Source organism: Nylanderia fulva, unplaced genomic scaffold (assembly GCF_048542155.1).
Source record: "Nylanderia fulva isolate GAGA-0341 unplaced genomic scaffold, ASM4854215v1 Scaffold43, whole genome shotgun sequence".
NCBI lineage: Eukaryota > Metazoa > Arthropoda > Insecta > Hymenoptera > Formicidae > Nylanderia > Nylanderia fulva.
In genome coordinates this window covers 881581-908302 of record NW_028190510.1, presented here as the reverse complement: position 1 = coordinate 908302, position 26722 = coordinate 881581, and the positions used below count along the sequence as shown (strand labels likewise).

The 26722-nt window shown below is 36.1% G+C and overlaps 6 protein-coding genes across 15 annotated transcripts; 2 read left to right on the top strand and 4 right to left on the bottom strand.

Moving 5' to 3' along the window:
* The first annotated feature begins 311 nt into the window (after window positions 1-311).
* On the top strand, window positions 312-9176 carry ArgRS-m (arginyl-tRNA synthetase, mitochondrial). 7 transcript variants are annotated; one of them, XR_014925566.1, is made up of 7 exons: window positions 312-707; window positions 817-1972; window positions 2048-2175; window positions 2721-2944; window positions 3026-4047; window positions 4136-6246; window positions 6407-9176. XR_014925566.1 is itself a non-coding variant. In XM_085486428.1 (6 exons), exons 1-5 carry the CDS (start codon window positions 672-674, stop codon window positions 3174-3176), a joined length of 1695 nt encoding a protein of 564 aa, XP_085342554.1. In that variant the 5' UTR covers window positions 312-671; the 3' UTR covers window positions 3177-3191; window positions 7628-9176. The 7 variants fall into 7 exon arrangements, 2 of the variants coding, with proteins under 2 accessions (XP_085342554.1, XP_029167097.2); XR_014925567.1 differs by having other exon boundaries at window positions 3026-5231; window positions 5313-6246; XR_014925568.1 differs by having other exon boundaries at window positions 3026-6246; window positions 6407-6497; window positions 7628-9176.
* On the bottom strand, window positions 3309-19043 carry LOC114937672 (mitochondrial ribosomal protein S9). The gene is made up of 11 exons (XM_085486429.1): window positions 18834-19043; window positions 18561-18711; window positions 18367-18470; window positions 18109-18282; window positions 17955-18034; window positions 17755-17830; window positions 17524-17649; window positions 17397-17439; window positions 17191-17306; window positions 3603-3765; window positions 3309-3472 (listed from the first exon to the last, which is right to left on the bottom strand). Exons 1-11 carry the CDS (start codon window positions 18927-18929, stop codon window positions 3381-3383), a joined length of 1221 nt encoding a protein of 406 aa, XP_085342555.1. The 5' UTR covers window positions 18930-19043; the 3' UTR covers window positions 3309-3380.
* Window positions 3627-6856, bottom strand: LOC114937680 (uncharacterized). The gene is given in 4 exon segments (XM_029311265.2): window positions 3627-3765; window positions 4017-6071; window positions 6073-6345; window positions 6347-6856. Coding segments are annotated over 3 exon segments (2667 nt in total). The 5' UTR covers window positions 6707-6856; the 3' UTR covers window positions 3627-3765; window positions 4017-4037.
* Window positions 6916-13994, bottom strand: LOC114937678 (uncharacterized). Its single transcript, XM_085486430.1, is given in 3 exon segments — window positions 6916-11400; window positions 11936-12397; window positions 12399-13994. Coding segments are annotated over 3 exon segments (2949 nt in total). The 5' UTR covers window positions 13767-13994; the 3' UTR covers window positions 6916-10281.
* A 177-nt stretch (window positions 19044-19220) lies between the features above and the next one.
* LOC114937676 (uncharacterized) lies at window positions 19221-21239 on the top strand. Of its 4 annotated transcripts, none has more exons than XM_029311261.2 (6): window positions 19221-19327; window positions 19588-19723; window positions 19800-20024; window positions 20153-20324; window positions 20403-20537; window positions 20910-20995. In XM_029311261.2, exons 1-6 carry the CDS (start codon window positions 19298-19300, stop codon window positions 20935-20937), a joined length of 726 nt encoding a protein of 241 aa, XP_029167094.1. In that variant the 5' UTR covers window positions 19221-19297; the 3' UTR covers window positions 20938-20995. The 4 variants fall into 4 exon arrangements, with proteins under 4 accessions (XP_029167094.1, XP_029167093.1, XP_029167092.1 ...); XM_029311260.2 differs by having other exon boundaries at window positions 19225-19327; window positions 20403-20488; window positions 20910-21239; XM_029311259.2 differs by having other exon boundaries at window positions 19225-19327; window positions 20403-20509; window positions 20910-21239.
* A 2681-nt stretch (window positions 21240-23920) lies between these two features.
* On the bottom strand, window positions 23921-26224 carry LOC114937677 (uncharacterized). Its single transcript, XM_029311262.2, has 3 exons — window positions 25846-26224; window positions 25095-25643; window positions 23921-25009 (listed from the first exon to the last, which is right to left on the bottom strand). The coding sequence occupies exons 1-3, from the start codon at window positions 25958-25960 to the stop codon at window positions 24849-24851; spliced, it is 825 nt and encodes a 274-aa protein (XP_029167095.1). The 5' UTR covers window positions 25961-26224; the 3' UTR covers window positions 23921-24848.
* Window positions 26225-26722: the final 498 nt, after the last annotated feature.

The window sequence follows — 26722 nt, the reverse complement described above, 5'->3', positions numbered from 1 at the left end:
AATAAATTAAAGTATTTTTAATGTTAATATATATATATTATTGCGACGAAATCTTTTTCACCATTTAATTTTCATTTATAAAATTTTGTCTAATTATGTCAAAAATATTAAAAATATTAAAAAATTAATATTTTTTATTAGTTTATTTGTATATTTTTCTGCATTTTTATATAAAAAAATTGTTCAAGTATCTACTTATAAAAATAAAGTTACATTTAATTGACTAATCAGGAGCAAAGATCTCTTTATCCTGATTGGTCAATAAAATTTTAGGCGAGTTTTGGAAAATTTATTTTTCAATATTGGTAGTCCTGAATGTGGAACTTTGCGAGTCAAACTTCAGTTCAAACTTTTGCAATCGTGTTGTTTTAGGTTGGATCAGTGTTTGTTTATTCTTTACTTAAATTTAGCTATAATATATATAGCTGTATTTAATAAACTCGACTGGTGAAATTATCAACTCTGATTTGTGACGCTAATTTCTGATTTCCAACATTGTTCATATATGAATAAATAATATATAACCTGATACCTGATGTTACATCACATACAGCTGTGTTTTGATAATACCGGCTATTCATTTCCTTATTGAAGATAATTCCAAAGAGAAATAAACCAATCTTTCAATTATATATTTATTTTATTTTAACTATTATATATTATCAAGCACTATGAGTAATAGTTTGAGGACTGCGATTTTAAGAAAGGTATAATTTTCTTTTGTAATATAAAAATATTCATTACTATTGAGATAAGTTACGCAAAAGTTAATCTCTTTTGACATATTTAATTATCTTTTAATTGTATTTTTTTCAGATTACAAAATCTTTACAAAATGATAACAATATGAACATATCTGATATCGCATCCTACTTGCATTTTAAGACACAGAAAACAAATGGAGTCTACTCTTTTTTAGTTCCATTAAAAACTAGACAATATAATATGCAAGATAAAGTGCAGAATATCATTAATAATGATCCAAGTAGCATTTTTAATGTCAGTATAGAAAACAATGAGATCTCTTTCAATCTTTCCAGGGAGAAATGCATTAAGGAAATTTTGGAACATAACTGTTCTGCAGTATCGGCTCCAACTTTTGTCAATAATAAGAAAAATGTGATAGTGGAGTTTAGTTCGCCTAATATTGCAAAACCCTTTCATCTGGGACATCTTAGATCCACAATAATAGGAAACTACATTGCTAATATCAATAACTTTGTAGAAAATGATGTCAAGAGAATAAATTACTTGGGTGACTGGGGCACTCAATATGGTCTAGTTCAATTGGGAGTTGAAATAGCAGATCTCAGCGAGGACGAGATGAAAAGTAGTCCTATAAAGGCGTTATACAAGGCATACATTACCGCTAATAAGTTGGCTGAAACCAATCCCTCTATATTGGATCGTGCGAGAGAAATATTCAACAGCTTGGAAACTGGCACAGAAGTCACATGTGAGCAATGGAAAACATTTAAGCAGTACACTATCGAAGAGTTGAAGAGGACGTATGGTAGAATTGGTATCACATTCGACGAGTATCATTGGGAATCTATGTACAATGCCAAGAATATAGAGAAAATAATTACGTTAATGGAGAAAATGCAATTATTAATAATGGATGAGCAAAATAGAAAAGTTGTAAATCTAGACAATGATAAAATCGTTCCTTTAATCAAAAGTGATGGTTCCACTTTGTACATTGCTAGAGATATTGCCGCAGCTATCGACAGATTTGAAAAGAATCATTTTGATTATATGTATTACGTAGTGGATAATACTAAAGCTGAACATTTCTCAAATCTGTTGGAGATATTGAGACGAATGAAAATGCCATGGGTTGATAGATTGAAGTACGTAAATTTCGGTCGATTACATGGTATGCGTACGAGAAAGGGAGACACAATGTTTCTGGAAGATATCTTGAACACCACTAGAGATATCATGAAGCAGAAACAATTAGACTCACGAAGTATGAATCTTAAATTTTTATGTTAAAAGAATTTTATTATAATATTTCATCTAATTATTTTACATATCTTTTCAGCTACCAAAATTCATTTAGATTCCAGAGACAATAGCTCGGATATATTAGGCATTTCCGCGATGATAATTAACGATTTGAAGAGAAGACGACAACGGGATTATACATTCGATTTAAATGCAGCATTTGATGTAAGTTTCTTATCATTGTGTGCAGTGTTGTACTTAGATGATTTAAAAATTAGATACATAAAGATGAGATAAAAACATTTTTTTTTTTAATAAATTCATCTTAGATAAGATGAAGATGAATTTGTTTTAATATATCTAGATAAAACAAAATTATATGGCGATTCATCTAGATAATTTTCTAGATAATAATTTTTAAGACCGCTTACGTAAACACAGTTATAAAAAAATATTAATTATAAAAGAGATATAAAAATATATGTATTCATATTTTTATTTATAAATTTTTATCGCTTGCTGCTTAAGTCCTACTATTTAAATATTTTTATGTACTTTGATTCTAGACTAAAATTATCTGAAAATTATTCTAGATAATTTAGTAAAGATAATACTTTTTTTCATCTAAGATGCAGATATAGATAATATATATTTTTATTTTTTATATAAAGATAAGATGATGTTAAAGTCTCATCTCGATGATTATCTATATAATTTTAATTAAATAACATTCGATGATCTGATTTCTTAATTTCTCTTTGCAAGGTCAGTTGAAAGGGGACACCGGTGTGAAGTTGCAATACACTCATTGCAGACTCGTTAGCTTGAAGCGCAATTGCGGGACTGTCTTGCCTTCGGAATGCGACCCGAGCCTTTTACGAGAAGAAGCTGTCGATGACTTAATCATGTCAATTGCCAAATTCGAAGAGATAGTACTGAAGTCGTACGTAGAAATGGAACCGTGCATTTTAACAGGATACCTTTTTCACCTAATGTAAGCACAAATTCTACACGTCAAACATTTATTGTAATTATCTAATTGTATGATGTACAAAAACCTTTTCTTTTTATACAGCCACGTAATTAACAAGGCTTTCAAAGAGTTGAGAATAAAAAATGAATCGCCTGACGTTGCTGGTCAAAGACTACTGTTGTTTCACGTTGCTAGAAACGTTCTCGCACAAGGTATGAAATTGCTTGGTTTAATACCTCTAGAGGAAATGTAACACAGCGAAGAGATGGTGAGTCAAAACACTGCATAGTTTCTAATATTGTCACTGTAATAATTATATATAAAATATATGGAATAATTTAATTTTTTTTAAATAAATAATGTAATATTTTTTTAGACAAAATAATACTGTTTATATATATATATATATGATTTTATTGTAACATAATGAAAATTATACTATGTTAGAATAAGCAGATTAACGTTTGTTCCAAGTGAATTTTCTTCTGGCACCTTCTTGACCAGGCTTCTTCCTCTCGCGTTTTCGCCAGTCTTTCGTTAAAAGTCCAGCTGTTCGAAAATAAACAATGCTATAATTTTCTATTGTTTAATTCATAATATAATAGTTTCAAGGTAAAATATTAAACAAATATATTAAAATTATATTTGCGCATAATTTCTCATATCAATTGCTTCTTACCAATTCGCATTTTTTCGATCAGCGCTTTATCTACGAAGCTGCGTAAGCCCCATGAAATCCCCCACCGTATAGCGCCACACTGACCAGTAGGTCCTCCATGTTGAACTGTGGCCTCGATGTCTACTTTATCGCTCATGTTTGTGAAAATTAATGGAAATATAATCTGTAACAATCAAACGTAAGGAACGTCAAAGAAAATTCATCTAAACTTGAAAGTATAAATACAATGTCAACAGATCTCTTTGAAAATGTTCTCGATCAGGTTTAATTGTCAGTCACAGGAAGAGATGCCAGGAATAAAATAAAAATAAAAAGATTTAATATCGAATAAGGTTAAAAATGCAGGAACGATTCTATCCGATAAAAGCTCAATTATGCCATTAGCATAATCGATTATAGAGCATCGAGTCATACCGAGATATCGACCCATCTGCTTTACAACGAGGTTGTATATTGTTCCTTTGCCAACGTTGTCACGACAGTCTCCAACATTTTGTTCATTTCTAACAATTGCACTCTCAACAATTTCACAGCATCTTCGTTCACTTTCATCATAGCAATCAGTTTCTCGATCGTCGTTTGTAGGACGGTATCAGGGACCTCCTTGCTCTCTTCTTGCTTCAACCAGGCAGCATCGTTCAGAATAACGTCGTCGTTCGCGAAGGTGACGTTCTTCTGCGCTATCTCATAAGCGGCCTTCATTATATCCTTGGGCAATCGCTTCTCGAGTGGATTTAGCGGTTTCACAACGAGCACGCGTTTCCTATTCTCAACGTCGATCTTGTGATCCGACATCCACTTGCGAAAGGCGTACGGGATCGTGGTGTTGTGCAGGACCATCTCCGTGAAGAGGATCATCTTCGTCTGCCTCACCAGCTTCGTGAGTCCGGCGTGATTCCTCAGACCCTGTATATCGTGCACGGCGATACCGACCAGTAGATTCATCAGAATCACCGTGACGAAGACTATGAACAGAGTGAAGAGGATCTGCGAGCACACCGATAAGGGATGATAAATGACGAAGGAGCCACGTGTTGATCCGTCCGCCTGATTGATGAGCCCCTCAAAGTCCAGCTCGCCGGCCATCATGGCCAGAACCTTGATCAGGCCGGTGAAGGGATTCCCGAAGGCGGGCTCGCCCGCGAATATCACGCAGAAGCTGATGGTGAAGCCGATCAGCAGGCCGGAATACGCCAGCAGCAGCTTGGCGAACTCGAACTGGATGTGCGTGAACATGGCGACGTAGGTGCCAAAGGCCGGTAGCTGGCCCACCATCAGCATCAGGTTGGTCCAGGCGCAGAGGATGGCGAACGCGCCGACGTAATTCTGCCAATCGTAGGTACGCCCGGTGTAAATGAAGGACGTGACGAAGACGCTTACGATCACCACGCCGTCCAGGACGTTGTCGATGTTGGAGAAGTATTGCAACGCCGACCTATAGACCATGAAGCCGAAGATCTTCCTCGGTATGGTGATACACGTCAGCACTAGGGCGAGGTACCATTGAATCTCAATAAACGGTCTGCGAAAGAGGAAATCGGCCGTTCGTTTACTGCCGCATATCTTGGAGCTGTTGCTGGCGACCTCCTCGTTATAATTGTAACACTTGTACGCCAAAGCCGTGAGCACGTAAGTGGTCATGCTTATCACCGTCATGGTGTACAGAAGGATCCTCAGGAGATAGAGCTTGCGTATCTTCTCCCATTTCAGGTGTAGAAAAGCCATGACCAGCGGATGCGACAGAAGGTCCTTCCGGTGCTCCTGCACGAAGGTATTTATGAAGCTGGTCTCGCACTGACTGTTGCTGGGGAAGAGAATGTCAAAGTGCAGCCTCATCTCGAACTCGCGATTGTGCGACACCGGCCGGGTCAGTCTGATCGAGGCGTCCAGTCGCTGCCGGAAGACGCGCAACGACTCGGGGATCTTCTTCAGCACCACATTCAGCGCCGACAGTCCCGTGCACGTGGTCACGCTGACGTCCGCGCCCGCCCAGATGAGCGCCTCGACGCATCGCGACTGCTCGTTCAACGCGGCGATGTGAAGAGGCGTGAAGCCGCTCCGGTCAGCCGCGTTTACGTGGGCGCCACGTTTTAGTAGCAATTGCACCAGCTCGGCGGACGAGTCGGTGCTCATCACGGCGAAGTGCAGCGGGGTCCTTAACTCCCTGTCCACGGCGTTGACGCCGCTGATCGACAGCAGCTCGACGCAAGGTATCGACTGCACGAAGCAAGCCACGTGCAACGGCGTCTGACCCAAGTGGTTCTTCTCGACGACGCTGGCGCCGCGCTCCAGGAGCAACCGCACCATCTCCACCGCGTTCGCGCGCACCGCGCTGTGCAGAACCGGCTCGACCACCTCCTGACAGACGTAATTGAGCTTGGCGCCGTTCTCCAGCAGCGTGGCCGCGACCTGCCAGCTGTTGCCCAGGGCCGCGAAGTGCAGCGGCGTGTAACGAGTGACGAGACTCTCAGTAGTTGACGTCGGCGCCGTGTCCTATCAGGTACTCCACGCAGTCGACTCGGTTGCCCAGCGACGCGGCCAGGATGGCGTTCACGCCGGTACGCGGCTCCACGTAGTCGTAGCGCGCGCCGGCCTTCTCCAGCTCCGGAAGAAGGTGTAACAGGCCGCGATAGGACGCCCAGATGTAAGCGACATTCCGTAATCTCTCGCTCTTGCACGCGTTCGGCAGCGCGCGGCTCTTCTCCATGTCGAGAAGCAGCCTCGTCTCCGCCGGGTCGACGATAGGACCATATTGCCGATCTCAGTTTTGTTCCGTTCACGTAATGATTCCTGCAACATTCCAGGTTGTCGAAGAAGAGAGACTCGTCCACCGGCGGCGGCAGCCCGGCATCGATCTCGCTGTCTTTGGATGCTGCGATCACGTCATCGATGATGGTGATTTTCCGCTGTGGACAATCATTATTCTTCGCCGCGTAGGCGTCTCTTAAGGATCTATAAGTGGAGGCTAGCCTCACGAAGAGCGAATCATCCTTGGAACGACCATTGAAGCTGGAGTAGAGACGTTGCTTGTCCTGGTCGAGAATAATCGACGACAAAGTGTCCGGTTTCATATTTCTTACTTCTTCCTGCTCATTCTTGTGCATTCTGGAACGAATCGAGATTTATTTATCAATTAATCAGAACGAGGATTTTGCTTTTTCTCTATGTCTTCGAGTCAAGCTCGAGGATATGCATCTTCTTTTTTTTGTCAATCCGATATTGTTCGAATCATTTGCGATCTGGTGACTTGCTATTTGTATAATTTTTATCTCAATTATTTCCACATTCTTGCGCACAAGGACTTGTGCTCGAGATCCGATATTGTTCGAATCATTTGCGATCTGGTGACTTGCTATTTGTATAATTTTTATCTCAATTATTTCCACATTCTTGCGCACAAGGACTTGTGCTCGAGATCTTATCTCGTCCGGATTTGTGGTTATAGTATAATCCTGCGATTTATTGCTTCACATGTCTCTCTCAGAGTTATTTCAGCTACTCCGGATATGTTATTGTTCACAATGTTTAGTTTTCGACGCAAGCATCCGCGGTTGAATACCACTATGTAGTTATCGATGATTCGCTGCTAACGACATTTCAATTATTTATTCATCCGAGCTGCACCGATTTAATAACTTAATAATTTGTATTTATTCAAACAACTTAATGACACCTTGCGGCTAAATTTATATTTTCTTAGGTTCTTATTGCTGCCGATATATTTTATAATCTCGCAAGAATATGTCTTTTCATTAACGAAATAATTTATCGCATTCGCACACACATTTAATCTTCTCTCTTGAATTGCATCAGTAATATATGGTTCCTAGTTTATCACTGAAGATCCAATCGAATTATCGATGCTAATTTTCTATATACATATAAATATGCATTAAAATATATATTTACTGCGTCTTAATAAGACTTTAAATGATAAAAAGAGTTCAATAGTATTTTTCACCAACATGACGTTTCTTCTTCTCTTGACTTCGCACAAATATCATCATATGATCTTTTTGCCTTAGGAGTCCCGTATTTATAAGAGTCCAAGAGCTGGCCGAGAAGAACCCATTTGAAATGCGAAGACAGACGTCGAGAAGGATTTCCTAACGTGAACAAGGAGGCACATTTCCTAACGCGAAGGAGATCACGTCAGCTGACGATGTCTGTCATTGCTGAGCCGATCCTTATCGACGATTTCGCGAGTATTACGGACTTGACTGGTTTGTACAATCGCATTACACGTACTGCACGGCGTACCTACTCTGCATACATCTCTTACTTGGTCAGCCGATTGCGCGGGAGAAGAAGAAGAAGAGTTCACGAGCAGGGAGGTAGAAGCGTGACTTGTGGAATGGACTAAATATATGAATACGAAGAGATGTAGGTTGATATCGAGATCTATTTTTCTTTCGATGTGCGATAAACCGTCGTCCTGTTGAATTAATCCAGATTAATCTGGACGATGTTGGAAGAGATACTCGCTCAGCTTTCATTCTAGGACACATGCGATTTCTTATCATTTATATTTGTTATCGTTGAGAAAGTATTGTTTAGATGCAGATATTTGTTCTTACTCATGGTGGAACGATAAAACCGTGTTTCTCTTGTTGAAAATCAATGGAGGACGAAGGCTAAATGCATAAGAGATAAGAAAATGCGTGGAAAATATTTATACTGCGTAAATTGAATCCCCTATAATCTTTATAGCAAACTTTAATAATTTTAGATAGCGAGTTCATTTGTTAATATTTCAAAAAATCGCCTGTAAATCAAATTGTTTATTCCTGCTTAATCTATTATTCATCATCTACTTTTTTGTTCGATTTTTTTATATCGTAGAAAACATTTTGCGCTCTTTCTCTCATAGTCGATTTTTTTTGCAACTTCTCGAATCCGAACTACGTGTATCTCTAGTCGAACAACTTTCACATATGATACCACGACTCATTTGCGTAATTTTTTAATTTTGTATTCGTTTTCAGTATATTTGCAAAATCTCTGCCAAGATACTCCGATATTCTCGAGTTGCCGAAAAATTTGAAATGGATGCACGAAGTCGCTAGACATGAAATATGTATAGATAGTACTTGTTTTAATAAAAAAAATAACGTCACGGTGATTTTATTTAGAAGCCGACAAGAGAGAAGAATCCTTCGGGGTCTCACGACGTAATGGAACGTGTGATAAATTTTTTATTAAACTTTTTCTCCCCCCAACTAAAGATCAATTCGCAGAATTATGATCTATATCAATAAATCATCTGCGTGACGATGTGTAAATCCGATAGATGTACACCTAGGAAATAGAGCTTGTTCAAAGTACAAAGTTCAACATATCTTAAACATTAGTTCTACTAAATTCTTCTTTTCAAGAGCTGAATCTATAATTCAATGTCCTCGTTGTCAGATCTCCTATTTTGAAAGTTGAAATCATATGAGAAAATGTATGCGCAATGGAACCGGTTTTTGAGTGAATGCCTACGCATACCTTTAACGTTGTATGTATATATGAATGTATATATATTCTTTGAATCTGATATTGAAAATATTAAAATAAAATAAAATTTAATTAGTGCGAGATTTAAATTTCCTGTTAAATTCAATTTGTAATAAATTTTACTCGTGTATTTAACAATAATTCTTGATGGAAAATATGCAACAAGTCCATGTATATAAACTATTTATTTATAATTAAAATTTAATGTAGTTTTTACAAAAACTTTTTTTCATTAAAGAATGTATAACAATTGTACATAATAATGATAAAGAAAATAAGTAAAAAGGAAGAGAATTAATATTGAAATATGTTATACCAACGCGAAAATTAAATTAACCAATCTTAAAATTATACGCTGAACCGGTTAATTAATTATAATTTCGAAAATAAGGAAATTTTTTTGACGAACCGCACATCTTATAAAAACCTGCACAACTGTGGAAGAATGTTTAGAATAACATAGATCGTCCCGTTTTCTCTAAGGTCTCATCAATATACGCACATTAGTATTCGCATCACAAAATACATGTTATATACTTTGGAGATTAGGCATAGTACATGCATACTAAATATTTGAAGATACATGTATTTTAGATTGGAATAATCCTTTTTCTCTCGTAAGAGAATCTTATAATCCTTACGTAAAAGATAGAATAATTTATTTGCATTTATGCAAATTATATATCTTCTTTTCAATAAAAGATTCATATATAAAATGGACGGAATTAATACAACTGATATTTGGACGTGCGATCATATCTGTATCATATTTACAAACAAGTATGCTTTTTGAAAAATGTATAAAAAATAGAAGCAACTCTGCACTAAAAAAATTGTTAACTTGACTGAACCTTTCAGCTAAATATTATTTCGTTAATTAAACATATAAAAATATTTAAATTAAATGTAACATATTAAATCTAACAAAACGTATATTTGACTTAAATACTAATATATGTTCAATAAACAAAATAGTAATTTAGTTGAAAGGTTTAATCAAGTTAACAAATTTTTTTCAGTGTATGTGCGATATTTTAATTACTTATCCATCCTTGAATCTCAAATAGTCGACTTGGAGCGGATCCAAGTAGCAAACTGACGTCACTTTGACGTCAAAATGACGTACGTTCGCTACCTAGGGAATATTCTAATATTTCGACGAATATAGAGTCCTCTAGCGTTATTTATTTGTATCCTGCGCTTTCACAAGCTGTTGCAGGAGAGCATTATTCTTCTCGCAAAGTTCTCTGAGCTGTGCGATATCATCCTGGAATTTATTGCAATCCTGTATCAGCGTGTCCTGGTTATGACGACTCGCGTCACTCTCGAAGGCCGCCTTCACGTAGTAACTCTTCTTGCGGGCCGCGGAGAAACAGTTCTGCCCGTCTCCCTCCTTGGCGATCCTGTAACAGGCCAGGAGAACGTCGCGCGGCAGCCTCTTCTCCCTGGGATTCAGCGGACGAACGGTCAGGACGACGCGCAAGGGCGACGGCAGGAGCAACGTGCACCGCAGGAGCTTGACGAAACGCTTCGACGGCGTAAATCCGAGCGAGATCGCCATCTCCACGTCGTAGATGAGTTTCGTCTGACGAACGAGTTTCGCGAGCCCGGCCGTCTTCTGCAGGCCCTTGATGTCGTGCACGGCTATGCCGATCAGCAGATTCATCATCACGATCGTCACAAACAGGAGGAACAACAGGAAAATGAACTGGACCACGGTCTGCGAGGGGATGTCCTTCCAGGAGGGCAACATATTATTTTTGAATTGGTCGTAGTGTTTCTCGGACGCGAAGAAGAACTCCTCGAAGTTCAGCTCGCCGGTCATCATCACAAGGACCTTGGTCAGACCGAAGTACGGGCTGCTGAACGAGATGGTACGCGGAAACAACACGCAGAAGCAAGCAGCGAAGCCTATCAGCATACAGGCGTACGCCAGAAGTAGCTTGAACACCTCCTCCAGCACGCTGGTGAACATGGCGACGTACGCGCCAAATACAGGTAGCTGACCGATCATCAGCATCAGATTGCACCAACCACAGAGCACGGCTAAGGCGGCCAGATAATGCTGCCACGGTTCTATTTCCTCTGCATACAGAAACGAGGTGGTGAACACACTGAATATCACGAAGCACTCAATCAGATTTTCGATCTGCAGGAACTGTTTGAAGGATCGGTAACTAGGAATGACACTCATTTTACGAAAGGCCTCCACTACGCTGAATATCGCCAGTATGATCCACGTACTCAGAAGGAGCTTCGCCGATCTAAAATAAAAGTAGAAGGTATCCTCTCCGCATGTTTTTATTTTCATTATTTTCTAGTTCTATTTGGATTTTGTCCTTTGTAGATTCTTCCGCATTGGTTACGCACATTTCATTCTTAATCTCGGTGTTGTTTTTCATTGTCTCGTTGTAACAACGGTCCACCAAAATTATTACCTTTTTGCGATTCTCAATCTCAATTTTGGTTCTTATAGCCTCGTTGTAACAATTGTGCGCCAGAGTGGTTACTTTGTAGCGCATTTTGTTCTCAATTTCGGTTTTGTTTTTCATAGCCTCCTTTAAACAATCCTGTGCCGGAATGGTTATATCTCTGTGCATTTCATTATCAATCTCGGTTTCGTTCTTCATAATCTCGTTGTAACAATAGTGCGCCAGATTGGTTACCTTTATGCACCTTTCATTCATAATTTCGGTCGTGTTTTCCATACCCTTGTTGTAACAATTTTGCACCAGAGTGGTTATTTTTCTGCACATTTTATTCTCAATCTTGGTTTCGTTTATCATATTCTTATAACAATTGTGCACCAGAGTGATTATATTTCTGCGCATTTCATTCTCAATCTCGATTTCGTTTGTCGCATTCTCGTAACAATCGCGCGCCAGAGTGGTTATATCTCTGCGCATTTCATCGTCCATCTTAGCCTCGTTGTAACAATTGTGCGCCAGAGCGGTTATCGCCCAGCCCGTAAATATCATCATGTACACCAGATAGAAGAGCAATCGGACCATGTAATACTTTCGGATCTTGTGCCATTTGAGATGGAGGAAGGATTGGCACAACGGGTGCTCCAGAATTTCCTTGTAGCCCTCCTTCACGAAGGTGTTGAGGTAATCGATCTCGGGCAGGCGAGTCTGTCGGTTTCGTCGGTCCTGCAACAGCGGATGAAAGTCCAGTTGCAGCTCGATCTCGCCCGCGAAGCCCTGCCGGTTCAAGGTAAGAGACGAGTCCAGCCTACGCTCGAACACGTCCAGGGAAGTCGGGGTCTTCCGCAGAACGATGGACAGGGCGCTGTTAGCCGCCGATGGTCCTCGCACTGAGATCCGCCTCGTGCTTGATCAGTATGTTGACGCATCGCGACAGCTCGTTGGATGCGGCGATGTGCAGCGGCGTGTAACCGTATCTGTCGGCCTTGTTCACGTGCGCCCGCCACTTGAGCAAGAGCTCGGTGATCTCGTCGGTCATCAGGGATTTGCCCAGGGCCAGGTGCAGCGGCGTCCGGCCCTCGTCGTCCTCCGCGTTCGGATCCGCGTGGCCCCTTAACAGTATCTCCACGCATTCCAGGGAATGCGAGCGAGCGGCCAGGTGCAGAGCGGTGTATCCCCGATGATTCTTCAGCTGAAGATCGGCCTTCGCCTCGATCAGCAGGGCTAGATTCTCCGTGCAGCCGGCTTCCGCGGCCAGGTGCAGAGCAGTGTTCTTCTTAGCGGTGAACAGATCCACCTGGCAGCCGGCCTTGAGGAGCACGTCTAGACAACTCGAGTCGCCGCGATCGGCCGCGTGATGGATGGCGGCGTATCCGTCCTGATCCAGGTGATTCAGCTCCTTGCTGTTCGGAGTCAGCAGAGACAAGACGCGTCGAGCGTTGGTGCGCGCCGCCGCGTGCAGCACCGTCTCCTCGGTCTCGTTCGACATCTCCGGACTGATGCCATGTTGCACGAAGTACTGGGCGACCTCGAACGCGTCCCCGAAGGCGGCGTAATGAAACGGCGTGTGCTTCGCGCTGGTGTCGATCTTCGCGCCTCCCTGTTCCATCAGGTACTTGACCCCGTCCAGGCAGTTTCGAAATGCGCACAGGTGCAACGGGGTGAGACCGTGCTCGGGCTCGATGTAGTTGACGTTGGCGCCGTTCTGGCAGAGATGACGAATGATGTCGGGCCGCCCCATGAAACTCGCCTGCATCAGCAGCACGTTGATGTCGCTCGAGTTCGCGGCCGGCAGGACCGTCTCGGCCAGGGTCTCGTTCGTCGCGCTTATCTCCAGGTTCTCCCAGAGCTGCGACTTGCAGGACGCGCGCTTTCTGTGCTCCGTCAGGACGTTGCCGAGGAAGTCCTCGTTGATGCGCAGGCAAGTGCGGTTGATCTCCTCGGCGCAGGCGCGTTCGCTGATGACGAAGAAGTCTTCCATGTGAGCCGTGGAAGTGATCGGGCTGTCGAAGGACAAAGGGACGCGCTCCTGGTGATACTGAGGCTGACCGATCTTGAGCTCGCAGTTGTCTTGCTTCGACTGGGTGCGTCTATGCTTCAACCGAGCCAGGAACAAGGAAGCTGCGCTGGTGTGCTTCAATAAGACCGGGACGCTCTTCGTCGACGTGCACCCTTCGTTGTTCTCCTCCATCTTTTTCGCTGAGAAGGATACGAGTTTGCCGCTGAAATTATCCGCCATCCTTGCCTGTCGCCGTTTTACATTCAATTACCTAGAAACGTGATACAGCTTTCTTAACGAAGCCAGATTGTTTGGCGAAAAGTAGTCTCGAATTAAGGATTAGAGCCAATTTTTTAATATTTGATTTTTTAGAGATTTTTATTAATTTTTATTGTTTTTTATATCTTCGGAAAGAAATATTATAGACATATTATAGAAATATTATAGAAATATTACCCTCTTTTTGAGTTCTTTGAAATTGTTCAGTGTTTTGCATATATCATATTATAAAAACTTATATTTATTTTTGATTGCATAAATGAATATAACGCTGCGAAATTAATTATTTCGTATCAGATCCGCAAACTTTCTGTATTTTTTTTCTTTTATAATGTATATGCATGAGTCGGTATATTAATATCATTATTGTATCAACATATTATTGATATCAGTTTAATTAATCTTTTAGAAGATATAATCTTACCAGAAAGAATGAAAAAAATTATATTGTTTCTCTTAATTATTATTTAACAAATTTTGTAACAATTACATTTTTTCGCATCTTTTGGAAAACACTATTTGACTTTTTTCTCCGAATCTTCATAAAATTCAACCCCTGCCTTCCCTTCCATGGTCTCATGTATATATAATTATTGAAAAAATTGTATGTAAATTGAAATTTTTTAATGTCGTATCGGAAAGCATGTAGAGAATATTTTTAAATAATTTTGCAAATTTAATCGCGATGTATTTATAAAACGAGAAATATAAAAGACGTTTAAAATGTAATGTCGAAATTTTATGAAGATTCGGAGAAAAAAGTCAAATAGTGTTTTCCAAAAGATGCGAAAAAATGTAATTGTTACAAAATTTATTAAATAATAATTAAGAGAAACAATATATTTTTTTTCATTCTTTCTGGTAAGATTATACCTTCTAAAAGATTAATTAAACTGATATCAATAATATGTTGATACAATAATGATATTAATATATCGATTCATGCATATACATTATAAAAGAAAAAAAATACAGAAAGTTTGAGGATCTGATACAAAATAATTAATTAAAATAATTAATTTCGCAGCGTTATATTCATTTATGCAATCAAAAATAAATTATAAGTTTTTATAATATGATATATGCAAAACACTGAACAATTTCAAAGAACTCAAAAAGAGAGCTATAATATTTCTTTCAGAAGATATAAAAAACAAAAATTAATAAAAATCTCTAAAAAATCAAATATTAAAAAATTAAATAGAAATAAAAAAATAAATTTCCACATAAGACTACATTAAAAATTTTTAATATACGCGAAAGTAGGTGGAAATTACACGGAGGTAAACATTAAAATGTCCTTGGTGTATCAGTCTTTTGTGAGTTGAGTAAACTGTAAACGGTAAACTGTCTCCCTCGATAATGATATATCTCGGCTCGGTTATCGCGAATAAATCCTGAATAATCGGCTTAGATGATACGGATAATTCCAGAAAGAGTTTACCTTGCACAAATTACGGCACAACTTGACGCTAGGAATCGATGGTCGTCTCGATCGCACCTCGTTCTATCGCCAGACCGATTAATACTGAGAGCGAGAGAGCAAATAAAGATAGACTTCTGGCTCCATCGTATACCGGTTATACTGGCTTAGGTGTTATACGAATTCGATAAAACCGACCGGCTATCGCAGATACGCAGGGGAAGGTCATCTTCCTCCCGAAGGACGCCGCATGTTTTTTGCGCTTCGCATTTTTAGCTATACGCATCATAGAGGAAGAGTAATAAGAACATAGATTTTCTTCCGAGATTATCTGCTGCCGATGTTCCTCTTCAAATCCATGATGATCCGGTCCAAGAGATAGAAATAACGGATTCTTTCTCTCTTATCTGGATTAATGAAATTCGTCGTAACTTTTAGCACTCTGCGTCGTATTAGTTTTTGCTCTTGAGAGTCTCTTGAAGTTCGATGTAAACGCATCGTTGAAAAGAAATGCACAAATATTTAGATATATTATTCATTGAGTAGCGAACAGAAGAGTAAAAGTTTTCCTGTTCTGATTAAAATTTAAACCCTTCGCAAAAATACAAAACGCGATACATTTAGGATCTAAAAAGAGAGTGGATTTTGAAGACTTTGAAAGTCAAGATAAATGTGTCATTGAAAGTGAAAGTTGAAATATGATTCAATTTTTAAATTAAATAAGAGCCAAAAGAAATCGAAAAGTTTTATAAACAGGAAAAATTCGATCTTTTTCATGAAACAAACTATTAAAAAGTGTTTGAACCAAATTTTTCGAGCTTAATAAACTTGATTCGAGATCTTTTTGTGCGATTTCTCTGATTTGAATGCTTAAAGTAGCATTTATAATATACTTTTTTTACATAATTCTACTTTGAGGTGCTAATTTGATAATTAACATAATTATTTCATCATTATATGGCATAATAGACGTAACTTATTTTTTTATTTATTTATGAAAATTTTAGTTCTATTTACTTCGAGATTATTTGAATATGAATTTTGACTGAAATCGATTTTTTAATTCAGTTTTTTTACTTTTGATTACGACAATTCCATTCTACACTTTCAAGATAAATATACTATAAAATGTAAAAAGTAGTCATAATCGTTTTATTATTAAAATAATTAAAAAGATAAATATTGAGATATCTTAGTAAAAGTTTGAGATCGATATTATATTAAGATTCTTCAACATTTAATCAAGAAGCAAATTTAAGTAAAAGATCTAATTTTTTATCTATTTTGCAGATGTTATATTATTTATAGTTATCGTATAAAAAATGGAATACATATATATAATCATAGAATAGAATAAAAAGTGAATTGAAAAAAGTCTTTTTACAACAAATATACATGTATATATATAATGAATAAGAATAGTTTAGATATTTTGATCTTTCTTTTCAAAGTATTATTATATATAGATTTATTCGAGAACTTTATTTTGGTTGCTTAATTTTCCATCACATAAATCAAAATATGATAGAATATATGTCATTTTTTTATTTCAACAAGTGGCGAAAACATAAAATATTTTTTAATATATATTTTGACCAGGAAAAAGATATTTAAAATAAAAGTTATTCGAAATTCAACAAGATTTAGTTCTAAATAATAATAAGATCTTAATTCAAAATTTTAATTAAATATATATACATATACATATATATATATATACATATATATATACATATACATATATATATATACATATACATATATATATATATATATATATATATATATATATACACTAATTTGTATATCTAATTATGTAGATTTAATAATATTTAAAATTTATGTTGGAAAAATCTAAAAACTTTATGTAATGTCATAAATCTAATCTATCTTTTTCGACAAACATACATTAAAATGTATTAAGAAATCATTAAAAAGAGCTAAATATCGAGATTAACTTACTTGTTCGCGATGCTGTATATCTTTAAAGTATGTGATGTCCTGTCCGTTAATAGTGATATTGCCAGAACCATTTCCCCAGACTGTCACTACACCTCTTGCAGACTTTCTTATGCAATCTAAAATCATAATAAATTTGATTTTATATATATATATATATATATAAAATATTTCTTAGTCATTTGTTAATGTTAAGATTATTTACTTACTTTTGACTGTAATATAGGGCCTTCCTGTGCTGTCATGTTCCAACTGTACATATAAAAATATATATAAAAATAAGCTCCTGCATTCATCCTAATTATATTTTCCTTGTCATTATTACATATAACTTACAGGTGGTATGGTTATCTCATTGGAATGGCTAATGAGTATTTTACGATACTTCATAATGAAATCTGTTTCACGCTTTGATAGTGGGTGCTCACATAATCGCTCTAGTGATGTTATAAAATAGTTGTACTGAAAAAATTATTACATTTATGAGTTAAATCATGCGTTTCTTGTGCTTTCTTTCTTTTTATAAAGGATTGCATAGACTTCAGTATTATTATTACTATTATTCACCTCCATGTCTTGAAGAGTTTCAAGTAGCTTGTCTTCCATATCCTTCTTCGATAACCATGTAAAACCTATTAGATCACTAAAAACATGATAAAAACAATCTTGAAAAATAATTGTATATGCTTGTATAGGATAAAATTTATAAATTTTTAAAATTACATATTGTGATACAATTCATTCAATATCATTGATACTCAACATACATTTTATCCATAGGTAATGTTCCTTGCCGTATTAATGAATCTTCAATATCGTTTAAAGATTTGATTTTCTCCACAATTTCCTGTATGCAAAAATAATTTTCTCAACTGTTAATTGCTCTCTAGTATTTTCATAAAAGTTACTACAGAAACTTACGTATAGTATTTGATAGTAATTTGGTCTAGAAGTATAAAACATAGAATGAAAAGGTCTTCCAGTTTCATCAAACTCTGCTGCTTTCCGGCTTGGAAAAATCTCTTCTGGATGTCGCATTATTGGTCGAGCTTTGCGATCATACAGTCCCGATGGAAACAAATACTCAATTGATTTCTGAAAGTAATGATATGCGACTCTGAATACCAGCTTAGATATTTTCCATAAATTCAAAACAGCCTTTCTCATACAGTTACATACATCTATATCTGCTTGTGTAAAGAAGTCTGGATCTTCACCCATCATATTAGCCAAATGTCTTTTTCCTATTTCGTATTCCACAATCTCTTTCTTCATAAATTCATCTAAAAAATATAAATAAAAGATTTTATATAAAATATATAGATTATTAGTTATATAAAATACTGATTAATAGATAAAAGAAAAGTTCTTACTATGATCTTTCGCACGTTGCAAGTACATAATCATAGCTTTGCTCATCTTCTTAGCTGGTTTTGTCACCTCATCGTCAAACTTCAACATTTCATCGAGTTGATCAGTGGTAGGAGTTGTATATGATCTTGATATAACACGTTGTACATGATTCTGCAATTAAAAAATAATTAATACACACAATCCCGCGAAATAATTTACATAAATGTGATTAAAATATAAAATAGCTTTAAGCCTACAAAAAACCTCATTGTTCATCTTCACTTTGAACTTACTGAATATTGTGCAGCATCCGAAAACAAAACAGCTGCATTGTTACTTATAGCAATTCCCAAACGTCGAAAATGTAAATAACGTGTAAAGATAGACATAATTGTTTGGAAACAGATACAAACTATTCTTCAATTAATATAAAATTCGGAATTGGCAACTTAACCGTGAATTCAATTCAACCCACGTTTATGGTTGTGTTCGGAAATCTGCCCATCGACGAGTTGTCAAAACAAAAATTATTTCTTTATCCTGGGGTGCGTTCGTAAACCTTACCCGCTGAGGTATAGGTTTAAGGTGCCTACTGATGGACGCGGCAAGTTGCCGCGCGCGGCAGTTCAGAAAGAACTAGATCTAGGGGCTTCTGAATCACTCCTGCGTTGCCGCAAGTGAAGTTGGAATAATCCAACTTCACTTGCGGCAACGCGGGAGTGGTTATTTGTGCACATTTCAAAATAAAATTGAAACGATGGCAGGAGTAAATGTGGAGATTCCAAAGGTTAGTGTATGTTATTATATCCAAATATAATATAAGTTTAATATAAAAAAATATTAAGAAAGCAATCGCGAAGGTAATATATATGATTGTGCATAATTCAAGATTGGAGGTTAAGTGTATGTTTTGGTCGTTTCGGAAGAGAAAAACGTACCGTAACATGTGCGTACGAATCTATTTCAATTCTTATAAACATTTATGACTTGGAACCGAACTTTAGAATGACACATCGGGTGATATAATTGATTTTTTTTTTATGGCAGAAAGTATACACATGCGGATTATGCGAAATAATTCTTGGGGACCTTGAGGATGAAGAAACATGGTCCCATGAATGTTTTGCAAATTATTCAGAGATTGTTTTTGATGTGAATAGCTTGTATTTATATCCCAAATGTGGTAAGTAAAATATAAAAGGTGAAAGTGACCGATATAATACTATTTGAGCGAATGTAAAAATTTAAATATCTTGTAGAAGATGGAAGCATTGTGCGCCGAAGTGCGATTAATGGAGCAGAGCAGATTGTAATAGAATCGCCTCTTCCGACACAAGAGCCGTGCCCAGTGGAAAACCTGGAAGAACTTATCATTACAGAAGTGTCGGCACGAGAACTGTTATGGAATCAAAAACTGAGTATAACAAAACGTGACAGGCAAACTGTACAACAACTTTGGAAGCAAGTGGCTAATGCGACGAATGGTACGTATATATATTTGTGTGTGTATGTGAGAGAGAGAGAGAGAGAGAGAGAGAGAGAGAGAAAGAGAGTAGTTAAAGAAAACTCAATAGAATTAAAGTGATATAACAGTACGATTTTATTATTACAGGCGAATGTTCTGTCGATGAGGTAAAAAAAAAATGGAAGAACTTAAGGGATCGTTACATGAAAATAATCTCTCTTGAAAAGTTGCCAAGTGGATCAGGAAGTAAACCATCTCGCAGAAAGTGGCAACATTACGAATTGTTGTCTTTCTTACGTGACACTTCTTTGGAAAAAGAGTTAGTATTTCACAAAAGCATTCACTGCAATACTAAAAACAGTTAATATTGATATTATTTCATTTTATTGTATTTCAGGACAGTTTCAAATATGATGAGTCGTGAGGAAGACACTAGCAATGATGACACGGAAATCCAAAGTGTGGACGTCGTAGAAGTCAACGGTGCGATTGATGCATCAAAAAGTATTTCGTTCATAAGCTGTACGGGCAAGTAAATAAATTTAAAAACAGAAAGAGAATAATAAGAAGAATATGCAATAATAAAATAAAACTTTTGCAGAGTCTACAATGTAGTCGTTATGACAATACGACGCTGCAACGGACCAATCAGAGAAAAAAAATCATATATTCTCTTCTTTGATTGATCCGTCACAGCGTCGTAACATTGTAACGACTGCATCGTAGACCCCGCATTATATTCAAAATTCCACATTAATTATCAACCGACACACATATATATATATTGTAGGAAAATTGTACAAATTGAATATCTCACTTGTTAGTACTATTACAGCTAGCTACATCAATTTTGTCCAATAATACAAAATGTATTATTATGTAAAAGTCATTCTTTCATTTTCAGGAATGAAAAGAAAACGAAAAAGTACTGAGCGCGAAGAAGACTTGATGAAGCAGATAGCAGAGGCCTTGCAGACTCCACGACCACCTTTGCCAACTCCTCCTGTTCTTGACGAAGTTGACAATTTTACTTCGATGATTGCCTGCCAGCTACGAGAGTTGTCATCAGTCCGCAGACGCGCAATAATGTTGAAAATTCACGAGCTCTTACGTGCTGAATTATTGCGTAACGACAATTCGGCAACAACAATAATATAACGTAAAATATAATAATATGAATAATATATGTATACGTATAGTAATAAAACGAGACTGATTTTGTTAGTGCAATAAAGCCGAAGCGTATTTATTCAAATAGTTATTACTCAACTGGACCGGGATACCAAGAAACATTAAAGTTATGATTATCTGGGAAAGTAGGAAAAAGAAGTTTTAAAGAATTAGTTTGCATGATTAAAAGGTGTGATTTATTTCCTTTGCATGTGTAGTATACAAATAATGATTATATCTGTGATGTCTAGTATAATATTATAAATAAAACGAAATAATATGCTAATGTATCATTTATCATTTTGCCATGCTACTGAGCCTTCATTATTAAAATATTTACAAAATTCATCTCTAATGAGCATGGCACCCCGAGTACTTGTATTTGTACTACATTTGGAGATGACCACAAATGCACAACCATCTTCCATAATCGTCCTCCACGAACCTCGTATGTGATCACCCACAGCCGTTTCTTTATCCAACATACCTGGTGGAATATAATTGTTCTTCTCGATATCACTCTTGCGGAGCCAGTTATGAATGCAGATTGTACCTTGTACGATCTTCATAGCAGTTTCCACACTACTAATGATCGGTTTTCGATAAACTCGCCATTGGCTAGCAAGTATTCCGAAACAATTCTCTATCACTCGTCTGGCTCTACTGAGTCTATAATTGAAGATGTGCTGTTCGGCGGACAAGTTATTTTTGCCAGAGTATGGCCTTAGCAAATATGATTTCAATGGAAAGGCTTTATCCCCGACAATGCAGTAAGGCAAAGACGGGCCTCCTTTGTAAAAACTGTCCGATTTTGGGATATTCATTTGACCTGCATTAAGTTGTTGACCGAATCGGCTTTCACGAAAAATGCCTCCATCACTTCGCCTGCCATACGCACCAATATCGACGAACCGGAAAATATAATTGGCATCACAAATAGCTAATAGCACAATGCTATGACTGTTTTTATAGTTGTAGAAATTGGAGCCAGCATTATCCGGACACTGAAATTACACAAAGATTATTATATATTTTTCACATACTGCAAGAAAATTGGAGTCTGCTCGTATTGTTTTTTCTATTTATTTCCCGATAGTTTTTAATATTTGAATAATGCCTGAAAAGAATTATAATACAAGTATTACTTACTTGAATGGTTACATGCTTTCCATCGATTGCTCCAATGCAATGTGGAAAGTCCCATATATCTTCAAAATCTTCTGCGATGCTCCGCCAGTCATCTTCGAATAACTGAGGTGGAAGAACCAAAGGACACAAATGTTCCCAAATAATCTTGCATGTTGTAGCAATAATATTGCTTACAGTCGTCAAGCCTACTAAATATTGATATGTCATTGAAGACATGGAATCACCAGCTGCCAGAAATCTGAAACGTAATGCAAATTGATGTAATGCAACATTTACATTCATATAACTAAAATAAAAACAAAAGATGTTTACCGTAATGTCAACGTCAATCGTTCTGCTGCACTTATCGGCTCTCGCACGACGTATTGTTTCTCTAGATGCGGGCCTACAATGGCTAACAACTCTTCGTATTGCGTGGTTGACATCCGAAAATAATTATGGAACCGCAGATCTTCCAATTTAAGTGTTGGCAGCAAGGCATGGTAAAAACCATGCTCACAGCGTTTTTTAAAAATTGGAGCAACCCAGAAACGCTTCTTTTTGTTGATCCGTCTGTTTTTTGCAGCTAATAACATAGCTAATGATCCGAGCAACTTGTCACGTCGGTCTGCTTCTACATTCTGTTCCTGACTGCACTGCATTGACCACTCATAAATTTTCATTTTTGCAGACATGATATATTGATTATTTAAACTGATAACTGAGATACTGAGGAATTGAGGTTATATTGTTTCGCGACAAACGCGATGACGCCGAATTCGCGCGGCAGACGCGGCAAGCGGCATCAGTTTCAGAAGCCCCTAGATCTAGTTCTTTCTGAACTGCCGCGCGCGGCAACTTGCCGCGTCCATCAGTAGGCACCTTAACGCTGATTTTTATTAGAAGTATGTAAATGTTTGCTCTTTCTGTAATCTAAAAGTAAATAACATTATGATGAAAAGAAAATTTTACTCTAAAAATTCAGACAATACCAAAATCAATTGTATATTTATTTTTAAACTATCATTAAATATATATTTATTATGTCTAAATTTAATTTAAAAATGATGTTCTTTTATGTAACAACAGATCAGTTGGAGAAAGATTTGATTTAAGCAAATCTACATTATTTTCCTGCTTTGTTCGAATTACGACAGCTTTAAATGATTTAGCACCTCAAGTGATTCATTGGCCAACAGAACAGGAACTTCCATTGGTAAAAGAAAAATTTAAAGCTATGGCTGGAATTGATGGTGTTATAGGTGCTCTCGATGGGACATATGTACCAATTAAAGCACCATCAAAGGATCCAGAAACATATCGAAATCGTAAAATGCAGTACGCCATAACGCTGCAAGCAATTTGCGATGCTAATTTAAAATTCATAGATAGTTATTCAGGATATCCTAGTTCAGTACACGATGCTAGGATTTTTAGAAATTCTGACATTTATAATTTGATACGTCAAAATCCAGAAAAGTATTTTCCAAATGATGAATTTATTTTAGCCGATAAAGCTTATCCTACTTTAAAGTGGTGTATTACTCCATATATAAATCGAGGAAATTTGACAAGACAGCAGGGAATTTTTAATACACGAGTTTCACAGACAAGACAAACAATTGAAAGAGCATTTGCTCTTTTATTTGGTCGATTTAGACGCTTAAAATATTTGGACATGAACAGAGTCGATTTAATACCCAAAACGATACTTGCATGCTGTGTTTTGCATAATATATGTCTAGATTTTAGCGATGATTTGATATGCGAATATGTACAAGAAGGTATGGAGGCAATAATGGAAAAACCACAGGAACAAATTATATATGAAAATGAAAATGAAAAACGACTTGGAAATGAACGTCGCGATGCACTATGCAAAGCATTAAATCAAAATCGTCGACAAATGTAATATGTTCTCAGTGCTATATTCTGTAATATAACATATATTCTATAATATATTTTATAACTATATTTTATAATATAACATAAATAGGATATTCAAAAATAGGATCGCCCTAATACAGTTAAAATAAAAAATATACTTTTAAAATAATATACTATATAATAATATCAATTTAAAATAAACTTTTTCATTTAGATACTTTGAGGCGATATTTTTTAGAGTTAATACAGTAACCACGTCTTTGGCACAGATTTAAAGAAATTGAAAATCAATTTTTTTTTTCGCATTCAAGAAAAATAATTTATTAAGGGTGCTTTCCTTTTAGCGACACAAGTTGACACAATCATCATTCTGTCTTTTTTAAACATTCAGGCTTTAATAAAAGATAGAATGATACTTGTGTCAGCTTGTGTCAACTTGTATCGCTAAAAGAAAAACGTATTAATTCAAACAATTTTTTAATCATTAACTATTCAATCTCATTTTTCTTGGATGCAAATCTTCTTATAATTTAAATTAATACTGATATACTTATCATTATATAAAATGTATTGCAGAGCCGGACGGAACAATATTAAATAATCTTATCACAGCTTTATAGCTTTTCCATTAATTTTTCCATCATGCGTTCATAAGAACTTATACTTTGTCGAAGAAGTTCTTGTTTTTCTTCGTGCCTGGCCTTCTTTGCGTTTCTTTATCTTCAAGTATAACTTGTAAATCACTGAGAGTTATTGTACTCGCTCTCTTTCGTTGTTTTTTTTTATTATCTTTCGCATCATCAAGATCTTTCTGTGTAACTGTAAAATAATAATGTAACTTATAATAAATGTAAACAAATTCTTAACCAAATACATTTATATAAAATAATAATATTTATCATACCTTCAAACTTAATATTGTCATTCGATGAACTTGCTATTGCAACAGGAATAACATTGGGTTTATTTCCAAACAATTCATCGAGTTCCTCAAAGTTATCACATTTTACTGGTGCTGCACCAGTACTTTTAGGACCCATATTATCTATTTTTTTAAAATACTTTTTCTTCATGTATTTCATTTTTTCTTTACATTGTGCTGCAACAAAATTATAGCCTTCGCATTTCATACCACAGGCAATTTTAGTCCAGATATCGTCCTTTTTAATGCAATTGGAACTAAAATCATTTTGATACTTTTTGTACAAATGTAGCAGCATTGCTCTACTTTTATCTGTCCATAAGTTTTTCATTCCTTTATCCAGAACTTTTTCATTGCTCTCTTCTAAGGGTATCAATATTATGTTCTCAGTTTCTTCTAAGATAGATGTCGAACAGCGAGATGAATTTTCTGTATCAACATTTTTTTCGGGTAACATAATTTCTATTCCATACGGTTTGAGCAAAGTTTCAATAATATATTCCGTTAAAGGAATATAAGCCATTCTGCCTGCTGTAAAATATAATTAAAAGAGGTTATGTTATTTGTAAACGTTTTTTAACAATTAACTTGAGAATTATACAAAGCAATTTTTACAAAGGAACTAGATATTAAGCATTTATTAAGCATAATTCGTTCTTTGTCGTGTCTATTAAGACACAACAAAAGGCGAAATAAATGTACCAAATTTCTAAACATATATTTTGTAACTTACTTTTATTGTCACGTAAATAAACTTCCGACATTTCTGCGTTGAAAATTGGATTTCTATCGGCACCTTCTATAACTTTATACAAAGCTTGGGATTGTGATATCTTACAATTAGACATATTTGGTACACTATTGTAATTTCACTTATTTCACGTACGGACAGAGAGGTTTCTTTCCCCTGGTACGGAATTCTTGTGTAAAATGTGAAAAGTGCGTTTCTGCGCATGACGGGTAAACTCTACCTCAGTCGCGAGCAGGGTACATAAGGAGCACCCTGGGTAATTCCTCAAGAACTTTCTAAACGCATGTGGGTAAAGGTAACTTTTCCACCATAATGTATTTTTCGACTTTCTGAACGAGTTCAGAGACATTTATACCCTGCGGGTAACGTTTACGAACGCAGCCCTGATTGATCAATCAGAAACTGTTACAAATAATTAAAAAATAAGAATTATTAATAATTAATAATAATAATTATTATAATTATAAATAATAATATATATAATATATATATAATATATAATAAATAAAAATATTATTAATATTGATAATTTATTTTATTTTAATTAATATAAATTAATATTATTATTAATTTATAATTATAATAAAAAATAATACATATATTAAATAATATATTAAATAATATATAAAATAAAATATTAAATAATATAAACATATTAATAATGAATATAAGAGTTTTAACAAGGCTCTGTAATATAAATATAAATTTAACGTATAAGACGGGCAACAAGAGCCAAATCGCGGATGACAATGCGTTATCCTAACGAAACTAAATAATTTTTCGTTAGAATTAAATACCGGTGCACAAGGCACCAAATTTTTACTTGGACACGGCCAAGATTTTAAATATGAAATAATCT

What these genes read in the sequence shown, in the direction of transcription:
- ArgRS-m (XM_085486428.1), top strand. Translation starts at nt 672, where the DNA reads ATGAGTAATAGTTTGAGGACTGCGATTTTAAGAAAG. An exon ending in GAAACAATTAGACTCACGAA is followed by an intron (nt 1,973 to 2,047) that starts GTATGAATCTTA and finishes ATATCTTTTCAG; the next exon opens with CTACCAAAATTCATTTAGAT. An exon ending in ATTTAAATGCAGCATTTGAT is followed by an intron (nt 2,176 to 2,720) that starts GTAAGTTTCTTA and finishes TTGCAAGGTCAG; the next exon opens with TTGAAAGGGGACACCGGTGT.
- LOC114937672 (XM_085486429.1), bottom strand. Translation starts at nt 18,929, where the DNA reads ATGTCTATCTTTACACGTTATTTACATTTTCGACGTTTGGGAATTGCT. An exon ending in GCAACGTGCGAAAGATCATA is followed by an intron (nt 18,471 to 18,560) that starts GTAAGAACTTTT and finishes TATATTTTTTAG; the next exon opens with ATGAATTTATGAAGAAAGAG. An exon ending in GATCGAAAAAATGCGAATTG is followed by an intron (nt 3,473 to 3,602) that starts GTAAGAAGCAAT and finishes ATTTTCGAACAG; the next exon opens with CTGGACTTTTAACGAAAGAC.
- LOC114937676 (XM_029311258.2), top strand. Translation starts at nt 19,298, where the DNA reads ATGGCAGGAGTAAATGTGGAGATTCCAAAG. An exon ending in GTATTTATATCCCAAATGTG is followed by an intron (nt 19,724 to 19,799) that starts GTAAGTAAAATA and finishes AATATCTTGTAG; the next exon opens with AAGATGGAAGCATTGTGCGC. An exon ending in GACACTTCTTTGGAAAAAGA is followed by an intron (nt 20,325 to 20,402) that starts GTTAGTATTTCA and finishes ATTGTATTTCAG; the next exon opens with GACAGTTTCAAATATGATGA.
- LOC114937677 (XM_029311262.2), bottom strand. Translation starts at nt 25,960, where the DNA reads ATGTCTAATTGTAAGATATCACAATCCCAAGCTTTGTATAAAGTTATA. An exon ending in TTATTTACGTGACAATAAAA is followed by an intron (nt 25,644 to 25,845) that starts GTAAGTTACAAA and finishes TATATTTTACAG; the next exon opens with CAGGCAGAATGGCTTATATT. An exon ending in TGACAATATTAAGTTTGAAG is followed by an intron (nt 25,010 to 25,094) that starts GTATGATAAATA and finishes ATTATTTTACAG; the next exon opens with TTACACAGAAAGATCTTGAT.